Source organism: Grammomys surdaster, unplaced genomic scaffold, assembly GCF_004785775.1.
Source record: "Grammomys surdaster isolate TR1022 unplaced genomic scaffold, NIH_TR_1.0 67, whole genome shotgun sequence".
Lineage (NCBI taxonomy): Eukaryota > Metazoa > Chordata > Mammalia > Rodentia > Muridae > Grammomys > Grammomys surdaster.
Genome location: NW_021604569.1, coordinates 6,572,966 through 6,583,893, shown reverse-complemented (window position 1 = coordinate 6,583,893; position 10,928 = coordinate 6,572,966). Strand labels below are relative to the sequence as shown.

The following is a 10,928-nucleotide window of genomic DNA, read 5'->3' as shown; positions in this document are numbered from 1 at the left end:
GTCTATGTGTGGGAGACCAGTGCTAAGAGTGGGTGTAATGGTTTCCTTTTGTGGTCTGAAAAGCAGACCAAAAAGGACACATGGCCTGAGAGCTGATGAGAGCTGTGTTGGGATTGGCTCTGGTGACTGAGAGGGAAGAAACAGAAGCAGGGAGAGGAGCTCTCACTAGGTATTTATTTATTATTATTATTATTTTATTTTATTTTATTTTTGGTTTTTCGAGACAGGGTTTCTCTGTGTAGTCCTGGCTATCCTGGAACTCACTCTGTAGACCAGGCTGGCCTCGAATTCAGAGATCCACCTGCCTCTGCCTCCCAAGTGCTGGGATTAAAGGCGTGCGCCACCACTGCCCAGCTCCATTAATTTTTGTTATTATTTTTAGACAGGGACTCACTGTGCAACTCTGGCTGTCATAATATAGACCAAGTTGGCCTCAAACTCACAAGAGATCTATCTGTCTCTACCTCCAGAGTGCTGGGATTAAAGGATGTGTGACACCATGCCAGACAATAGTAGCTAGCTTAAAGGCCAGCTGTTTCTGCTTTCTGAATGGCCCTATATCCATCATTATAACTCTCACATGGTTCAGTCTTGAGCATATTTGTCTTTTTGGCTAGAGAAAAGTCAAGCCTCCTAAACACTCATCTCATAAGAATTATAGTCACAAGAATCATGGTGGGGAGAGACTGTTGACTCCTGCTTTTGTGGCTCTCCATGCCCTTCAAGTGTGGTCTTTGTCGGAACCTGCTCTAGTCCGCAGTGTCTGGAAGGGAATGTAGACTTTCCTTTCTTAGCAGAGCAACGGCTGCTCACAGTCATGCAAATCAGGAGGAGCTGTTCCAGCAAGAAATTGCAGAGAATTTAGAGTTCTTAAGAACCGACTTTTCTGGTTTGCCTAAGACCTATTTTTAAAACCTTGAAGTAGTTGACCTTTTATAGTATGAATCCCTGCTTCTTAATTTATATCGTCTAACATGAGGTGAAATCTTTAATTTGATATAATTATAAGAAAAAGCAGCCTGTATCGACGTAAACCATCTGAATTGTTAAAATATATGCGGATATTATATTTGTAACTCTGGGCTGAGAAATACTGGAAGAGTGTGAGTCACTGTACAGACTTAGTTACCCTTACTAAACTGAAACATTTCGATAAACACTGATGCACCTTTCCAGATACAATCTGTTGTACAACAAACCCCAAAATAGGAGTATATTGTCCGTAAGATGTGCATACTTCCCGTACACACAGGTGACACTCAGTGCCCTGCCGTCTCCCTGCCGCTTCTCTTCCAGCCCTCTTTGTAGCATTAAAAGACAAAGGTAACAATGTTGTCTTCTAGCAAAGTCCTATCCCAGAATCCCAACTGATCCGTTGAGTTTCGAGGCAGGAGAGCCCTCGGGATCATTCCCCTCTGAGCCCCCCTCTTATGGTATGGGTAGTAGTAATATTCAGAAAAGGAGTGATTACGATCTAGGCTATGAGAAGTCCCATTGAGTTAGAGCCTAAGGAGATACAGCTGGTTCTGATATTAGCCATCCCACCTACTCTGACAACAACAGTGAGAGCTCCTGTGGTGAGCTATGGGAGACAAAGTCAGGCTCAGGCCTTGCTGTGAGGCTACTCTGACTGTGATTGCATGTGTCCTCCTCTAGGACTTAAAGATTGACCAGAAAACACCTCTCCGAGTCCTTCACCGAAGGCCTTTGGCTGTGAGAACTCGGGCCATTCACTCTATGGAGACACACTACCTAGATGAGCATCATTTTCGTCTGCATTTGAAGACCCAAGCTGGAACGTATCCTTCTGCCTCTGCAGAGACCTAACCAGAATGGGATCAGGATAGTTAATGCTGCCCTAAAAAATGGGTCATTTGATCTGGGAGGTTTTGTTTGTTTGTTTGAAATGTGTTCTAAATATACCTCAGATTTCATGTACTCCAGGCTGGCTGTGAACTCCTGATCCTCCTGCCTCCACCTCCCAAGTGCTGGGATTACAAGCCTGTGCCACCTCAGGTGGTCTGTGATATTTTGAAAAGAACTTGCATTATTAATTCAATATTTTGGAATAGAATCAACACTGTCTTTGTTTGATGTCTATTTTCTGATTTATGTTTCAAAGCAGAGTTTCAAACCATGAGGTAGCCATCAATTCAATGTCAATTTTAGAGTCTACAGCTACGGTACAGTGTCTTACCATTGTGTAACATATGATCTACTCAGGAAGTACTTTTGATTCATTTGCTGTCCTTACATGTTTTACAAGTCACATGTTCATAACCCTATTTGGTCCTCTAAGTATTCCAGCGTTTGCCCAACTGGTTAGACGGGTGGTAGAAGGAAACCGTGGTATTGTACTTTCTTTAAAGTTGAGACAGGCTCTCACTGTGTTGCCTGGGCAGGCTCATTGTAGAAACTTAAGCTCTTTTCTGTTTTTGCCTCCCAGGAACACAACAGGAATACAGACAGACACATTACCATGTCCAGTGTTTCTTGACATATTGATTGCAACTAATATACTGGTCTTTCGTGAAAAAGGAAAAGAAACACAACATATTGCTTACTTAAGCAATAATATGTTGGTGTTAGTGTTTCAACATTTGACTGTATTTTAAGTAGGACAGATTGGTACTTGGAGTTCTAAATAGCTACATGTCAAAGCTGATATTTGTGTATAACATATTCTGACTTGTGGCATTAGGGTCAGAACTGAGTTTTTAATTGGAGTATGTCAGTGTTTTAGGCTTAGTCTAATATTTACTTTCTTATAAGACTACATCTCACTGTGAATCCTAGGCTGTCCCTGGTCTCAAGATTCTGCTTCTGCCTTCCAAGTGCCAGGATAATGGGCATGTCTCACCATGCCTGGTTTTCCTAGTGCTCTCCTAAGGGGTGTGTGTATGTATGTATGTATGTACGTATGATGTATGTAAGTATGTATTATGTATATGACAGAGAGAGAGAGAGAGAGAGAGAGAGAGAGAGAGAGAGAGAGAGATCCAGTAGCATGAAATGATAAATCTCTTCTAATTGGTATGAAGGAGTTCTGAATCTAACACAAACCTCTCCAGAGTGGGAGGAGTCAGGGCTAGTCCCCAGAAGCTTTCATCTCTGCACTGCTATAAGTAGTGTGCCTCTCCTCTTCACATACTCCTTTGTATTACCCTAGAATGGCCTGGACTGACCCAGCTGCACTGGAGGAAGAGCTTATCTACTCCAAATAGCTTCTAAATCTTGTAGTTTGAATCCAGGGTGGTTTGTGTAGACTGGTGGGCAGCTTCTTTTATCTTTATTGTCTGGAGCACATTTGGTTATTGTAGATGGAGTTCAAAGAAATCACAAGTTAAAATTTATTTTTATTTTGGTATTGGGGATTGAACCCAGGGCTCATTCACAATAAGTACATATCCTTTAACTGAGCTTCATGACCTCCCTCAGATTATAAAAGCAAAGTAAAACAAGTCCTGTCTTTAGTTTTACATACCAAGAAGAAATGCTGTGTCTTTTGAAGAAACTAATACCTTTTCAAACCTGTTAAGACATTTTTGCAAACAACCACATACATGTACTTAATTTAATATGTTAGCCCAGAAAAACTGGTAAAACTATAGCTACCTCGTAGTGCTACCTTCGCAGTATTTGGGTCTTTATGCACTCAGCTCGTTTCCGCTGTTGGTCTCCTGTGGCTCAGTGCCAGGTCCATTTGCCCTCTGCCGTACCCCTCCAGCATGAGCATGAGCAAGGGCCACACCTTTCAACTGCTTTTTCTGGGGCTTTTTGGTCTGTTGCTTTCTTTATTGTTACTAGCTTTCTCTGAAGAAAACCAGAGAAAAAAAATGGCAATTAAAGAGAAATTATGAATTAAGGAAAAGAAGTTACTAGGTAATTGTTTGAGTCAAACAGACAGTAGGGGAGTAGTAAGAAAACCTGTGCTGCTGCTGCTTCTCAGCTCCTGGAGGATGCCGCCATTTTCCTGTACTAACTATGGACTGCTTTCTACTCCATTGTGGTTTTACTAATGCAACCTACTGCTGCTTTTTTGTTACTGTTTTTTAGTGAACAATGGAGAAGAGGTGTATTTTTCGGATAGAGTTAGGGCTACAGTAGAGTCCTGTCGAATGCTAATCTTTTTGTTTGTTTGTTTGTTTGTTGGTTTTCGTTTTTTTTTTGTTTTTTGGGTTTTTTTTTGGTTTTTTGAGACAGGGTTTCTCTGTGTAGCCCTGGCTGTCCTGGAACTCACTCTGTAGACCAGGCTGGCCTCGAACTCAGAAATCCGCCTGCCTCTGCCTCCCAAGTGCTGGGATTAAAGGCGTGCGCCACCACGCCCGGCCGAATGCTAATCTTAATAACAAATTTCAGATTTAACCATTGCCTTCAGAATGTAGAGACCTATTTGAAGAAAACAAAGCTGCTAAAACCAGCTCCCAAAAGAATTTAGCTAGGCTCTGATGGTCCTATCTTCAATCTTAGCACTTGGGGTTGCTGTATGTTCAAGACAGCCTCTACTACTTAGTGGTTCTAAGGCAAAACACCTAGAAGTATAAACACAGAAAGAAACAAAAAGCAAAACAAACAAACAAAGATTGCCTATAACTCAAGGGTGGGGGTGGGGCTCCCACTCCCTTTTCAGTCCTATAACACCAAACATACATGGATGCCATACACTCAAAAGACACACATGCATCATAAATAATACACATTAGTTTTTAGACAGATGGTGGTGGTGTGATCCTTTAATCTCAGCCCTCCAGAGGCAAAGGCAGTCCAATCTCTGTGAGTTCAAGGCTAGCCTGGTCTCAAAAAAAAAACCATCTAAAAAAAATTTTTAAAAAGATTAAATTACTACTTTAATTTTCTCTTCCATCTTAATACTAATGTATTACAGGGTACCCCATCACTGAGGATACTTTCTTTGTGGTCTTGTGGAAACATCATTTGGTAGATACCAATTACCATTATTGAAAAATGGGACCAGATAACAATAGAAATGGTGAAAACAAACACACACAAACAAAAGCTTAAAAAGAAAAGTATTGGATTGGGAATGATGGCATGAGCCTTTAACCCCCGCACTCAGGAGGCAGAGGCAGGCAAATCTTTATGAGGTTGAGGCCACCCTGATCTATATAGTGAGTTTCAGGCTAGGTCTACATGGTGAGATGCTGTCTCAAAAACAAATAAACAAAAAAATGGAATTATATAGCTGGTTTAATGTATGCCCTAACCTTTAAGATGAGCTAATTAGAAAAAACCCAAAGCCTGGGGCTGAGGGCAGGGCTGCCAGTGTTTCCATCCCTCTCTTGGGAGGTGGAAGCAGGAGGCCACGTTTCTGTAGTCTGGGCTGCATGACACCCTGACTCAGAGAAAGGCTCTGGCCTTTGGTAAGTTTGATGTAAACAGGTTTGGTTATATGTTGGCATGCAGGCTGGAGGGAACCAGTTTGCCATAGTTTATTTTTTAAGATACACCTCTCAAGTCAGAGTTTAGAAATGGCCTCTCTTTTGTAACATTTTAAAATTCTATTTATTTTTCCCTTCTACTTGCCAAAGTAGTTGGTACTGCATAATCTTTTCCTTAAAGAGACATAGCTACATTAAAGAATTTGTACACGGAGACTTTGGGAGAACCAAGCCAAACATTGGCTCTCTGATGAACGTGACCGCAGACATTCTTGAGCTAGATGTGGAGGTAAAGTATTTTATGGGGAAATGCACGTCTGTAAGTCATACTTCGCCACGTTAGGTCTTCTGACAATAAACCGAGTAGCACTACCTGTCTCCATATTTTTTGGAGGGTGTTTTGTGTTTTAGGCTTATTTTCTTTTTGTCTGTGAGTATTTTGTCTGCATGTGTCTGTGCACCACATGTGTGCCTGGTGCTCCCAGAGTTAAGAAGGAGGTGCTGGGTGCCCTAGAACCTGGGTTACAAATGGTCACAAGCCACCCCATGGGTGTTGGGAATGGAACACAGGTACTCTGAAGGAGTAGCTGATACTCTTAACCATTGTGCATTTCTCCAGCCCTATACTGGAAAGAATTATCTTTGGAACTCTTATTAAAACAAACAACAACAAACCAGGATCCCATTTGCGATTTTTGTGGATTATATAGCTAATTTACTAATTGGTATCAGGTACTGTTGCTTACTAATTTACCGATGGCATCAGGTTAAGCCCTTAAAGAAAACAAGGAAATTGGAACTGTGCCTCCCATACTTCCAAATGCTAGGGTTATGTGTAGTAAAGAATGTTAGAGCTGGGCAGGGTGGGGTAGGCGGGTAGGGGTGGGAGTGGTGCATACCTTTAATCCCAGCACTTGAGAATCTCTGAGCTGAAGACCACTCTGGTCTACACAATTCCAGGACAGCCAGGGCAACTTAGAGATAGCTGCTCTCAAAACTTGAGTTGGATGGAAAGATTTTAGGGCTGGGATCATGTCAGCAATGGCAGTTACTGCCAAGGTTCCACTAAATTCAGTTCCTAGGATGCTCATGGTAGAAGCAGAGACCCCACTTTCATCTCATCATGTGTTGTAGCATGGGCACATGTGTGTATGAATGAGCATCCACACATATACATCTTGCGATTTATGAAGACTTTGTGCTGTGTGTACCTTGCCTTTTCTGCTGTTAGGGAATCTGGAGTGTGAAGTGACCTTTGATGCTAATGAATGCATGAGTGTCAGTAAGCCACATTAAGCTTTTGCTTTTGTTTGGTCTTAATGCAGCCCAGGCTGGCTTAGAACTTGCCAAGTAGTTCAGGCTAGTATCCACTGATCTGTCCTAACTCAGGCTCCCGGTGCTGTGAGTACAGATGTTCAACACTGCACCCAGTGAAGCCTTTCTTTTAAAGTCTGACAGAGAAACCAAGATAGGATGTGTTTGGCCTGCCCAGAGTGTGAGTCTGTATGTTTTGGTGTGTCTGGAGTGTGATTATGTGGGCTGGAGTAGATTGCTTGCTGTGACTTTACAAGAACAGTGATAGCAGTGGAGACTAATGGGATTCATTTAGTTACATTTATGTTGTGGAACAGGATCTTACGGAGCCCAGATAGGCTGAGAGCTCGATCCTCCTGCCTCTCTCTCTGAAGTGCTCAGATTCCAGGTACATTTCATGATACCTGGCTTGAAGAATTCTGAGATGAGAAGATACTTGATGGTTTTCTGGTGCTGCTGATTTTCTGTATTTCTCTTCCTCACATTTAATCACAGACTGCTTGAGCCATGTGCCATTCTAGCCAATAGTGGTCCCACTTAGAGTCACCTAGTGACATCATACCATAGTTTAAATAAGTACACCATGGTGTTTGCCCAGTGATGGAGTCACCTAATGACACATTTCTCAGCATGTGGCCCTACAGTTTTGCTATGTTAAATAGAAGGATGGTAGACTGAAGGATAGTCAGAACAATCATTTTTGAGACTTCTGAGGAAAAATAGTGTGGCTACCCAAATTTGAATTTGTTTATACTTTACTCATAACTGACATTATAGTTTTTCAGTTTCTTTTCTTAGGAGTTAGAGGCCTAATAGTAATTGTGTCTCTGTTAGTTCAGAAATGGCCATCAGTGTTGTAGCTCTTAGCATTGCATTACAGTAAAACTACCCCCAGAAATGCTTGCCAGAATTTCTGTGTTTTTTGTTTTTGTTTTTTTGTTGTTTTTGTTTGTTGTTGTTGTTGTTTTTTGGTTTTTCGAGACAGGGTTTCTCTGTGTAGCCCTGGCTGTCCTGGAACTCACTCTGTAGACCAGGCTGGCCTCGAACTCAGAAATCCACCTGCCTCTGCCTCCCAAGTGCTGGGGTTAAAGGCGTGGGCCACCACTGCCAGGCTCAGAATTTCTGTTCTAATGGCTTGTTTTCCTCCTTTTAGTCTGTAGATGTTGACTGGCCACCTGCTCTGGATGACTAGCTCTCACGTTTGGCATGATGTGGACATCCAGGTGGCATATCCTGGAAAACGGCTGTTTACCCACCGTGGCGGTGTCTTCCAAACCACTTGGATCGTGTTGATCTGTCCCTAAAGTTCACTGCAGCATCTCAGGAGCTATATGTACACATATTTTGTGTTGTGTTGTTCTAAGACTGTCTTATGTTTTCTCATTCCCTGTCTCATGACCATAAGACCAAAATAGGAGGAATCAAACCATTTTCCTTCCAAATTCTGTTACTTAGAGAGGCATAGAGTAGGAGGCACTGTCAGCCAGGAGGGCTAGGACTTCTAGCATAATCTCCCATAGGAGACAATACCTTTAAAGTTATTTGCTAAAGCTTTCAGATCATCTGAATAAATGTTACAACTAGACTCAGTGGAAGAGTGTCCTGTAGTATCCTAATATGTCAAATGCAAATCTGATATTAATATTTTCCCAATTACCCTCAATCAAGCTTCTATTAGAAGTACTTTAAGGAATGATTTGTCATAGTCCTTATGACTTCAAGTTACTAGACAATTGAAAATTGTCAGTATGTGTCTACTGCAAAAGCAAGTGACACCTTATCACTGGAGACATACTCTAGACACTGCCTATGTCTTTTGTCTTTTATGTAAGAGAAACAAGTGCCTTCAGTAACTTTTGTCCCAGTGTTTCAATTATTTTCTAATTTCAAATGTTTTCTAATTTCTAATTTCAAGTGGAATATCTAACATTATATCTAATTACCTAAACAAGGAAACAAAAGTTAAATGACACACTTAGTTACTTTCATAACCAGGTCTAAAGATAGTTAATGGAACTTGGGAGTTATGTCTCTAGGGTCCTTTTTATAAACCTTGTCAGGAGCCCCTGCTGCCCCTGTGGATGACCGTGCCTCCCAAGAATCCCAGATAGATTTACAAAGCCAGGAGGCTGGCTTCGGGAACTTGGATATCAAGTAGCACCCCCAAGAAATGGCTAATGTATGTCTTATATGATCTCATATAATTGTCACATGTAATGGCATGGTGAAGAGAGATCTTAAACATTGAACCAGAAGAAGATGAATTCATCATTAAAAATACCAGAAGAGAAACTCAATAAAATTTAGATTTAAGTAAAACTTTCATCAGCTAGTGCAAGTGTAACTTCTTGACTTTTTTTTGATGCATTGATTTGATTGATTATTCACATTTCTCATCTTTGCACACAATTCACACTGATCCTTAAGATGTATTATATCAGGAATATGTTTTTGATTGAGATGAAAAGGGCAGTCTGTACCTTTGAAAGTGTGTTTCATCATGTGTGAATGATAGCAAAGGGTTTTCATTGTCAGAAAATCGCAAAGGGGATAACAGAACCTAACCGATACAAAGTGAAAAGCTAAAGACTTTTATGGAATGTTTCTCAGCTTCTGATGAGATTTTGCTATAAGATTTAAATAATTTGGGGAAAGTCTGTGCACATGGCTTTTTTTTTTTTAAGTTCAGTTTTGAATGCAATGGACCCAAAACATGGAGGTCAGGAACATCCAACAAAGCTTTCCTTGAAAGGCAAACAGTGGCTATAGACTCTTACTCCAAATGTCCTTCGGATCTGAGGACACAGGGTTAGGAAGGTTTGCTTCCCTTTGCTCACACAGTGTTCCCTTACTTTGGTTCCTCTTCTATGTGTTTTGTTTAAATTAGAAGCAATGTTTATGTCATTTTCAGAATGAGCTCTCTTTGTTATCTTTGTTGCAAATATAATCTGTAGCTTATTTTCAGAGAAACAAAAACAAGCAAAAACAAAAAAACAAACAAACAAAAAAAAAACCAAAAAACCCACCAACTCTGGAGAGCTAGAGAGAGAGAAAAAAAAAGGGATTGATAGAGGAGAATTTTCCTAGTAAGAGAACTGGTTATCTTTGCAAGTTAAATGAAGTGACTTAAGTTTAATTTCCAATTCCTAAGAGATAACCAGCATTTTCTTTCACTTGGGGCTGTATTCTTTGTTTCTAAATTTACTTTTGCCAGTTTCATACATGAATATAACACAGTGGTCACACTTACCCCATCCTCTTTTCTGTATCGTTTCTGAGACAGGGCTTCTCTCTGTAGCTCTGGTTGTCCTAGAGCTCACAGGTTTCTGCCTGCCTCTTCCTCCAGGCACTGGGATTCATGGCCTGTGCCAGCACACTGACCCCATCTTATCCTGCCCTCCCCAACAAAAGCCCTCCCTACAAGACCCCGTCACACTTTCATGTCTTTGTTTTGTGTCCCACCGGAATTAACTACCTTTGTGGGCATGGATGTAAAACATAGTGAACTCACAAACAGCCACACATTTAAGACAGTGCCCCTTCAAGCATCTATCAACAGCTAGGAATTCCTTGGGGGAGGGACAGGGCCCCAAGATCCACTCTACCCATGCAGGCATCTGCAGTACCGTGAGGTCACGATTGCTACAGTCATGTCATCGTGTCCTGAGGGCTGTGTCTCAGCACTCATCAGTCAGCTCATCTACTGTTTCTACTCCTGAGTCTTAGTTTTAAATCTACACTTGAGAATGAACCGAGTGAAGTAAGCTTTGTGAGGGAGATCACTAGAGATAGGGTGTCACTTGGACTGGACTTGAATTTACCATCTTCCTTCCTCTGCCTCTCAAAGTGTCTGGATTATACTCATGAGCCACAGCCCCCGGTCCAGACCTAAGTTTTTATGACTAGTTTTAAAATGGTACTTGCTTAGTTAGGGTTTCTATTGCTGCGATGAAACACCATGACCAACAGCAACTTGGGGAAGAAAGGGTTTATTTCTCTTACACTTCCGTCATTGACAGAAGTCAGGGCAGGAACTCAAGCAGAAGCCAAGGAGGAATGCTGCTTACTGGCTTGCTCCATGTGGCTTGCTTGGTCTGCTTTTGTATAGCATCCAGGGCCATGAGCTCTGTGGCTCTACCCACAGTGGGCTGGGTCCTTCCACATCAATCATTAGTCAAGATTACACTGCAGGCCGGGTGGTGGTGGCACACGCCT

At 41.6% G+C, this 10,928-nt stretch overlaps 1 protein-coding gene across 1 annotated transcript in view; it reads left to right on the top strand.

Annotated features, from left to right (window-relative positions):
- The window catches only part of Pus10 (pseudouridine synthase 10), a 31,566-nt gene extending 22,528 nt beyond the window's left edge, over positions 1–9,038 (top strand). The window contains exons 13-15 of the mRNA XM_028778768.1: positions 1,657–1,799; positions 5,589–5,688; positions 7,867–9,038. Of these exons, the coding sequence (XP_028634601.1) occupies positions 1,657–1,799; positions 5,589–5,688; positions 7,867–7,905 (282 nt within the window). The 3' untranslated portion in view covers positions 7,906–9,038. The remainder of the gene's footprint in view (positions 1–1,656; positions 1,800–5,588; positions 5,689–7,866) is intronic.
- The last annotated feature ends 1,890 nt before the right edge of the window (positions 9,039–10,928 follow it).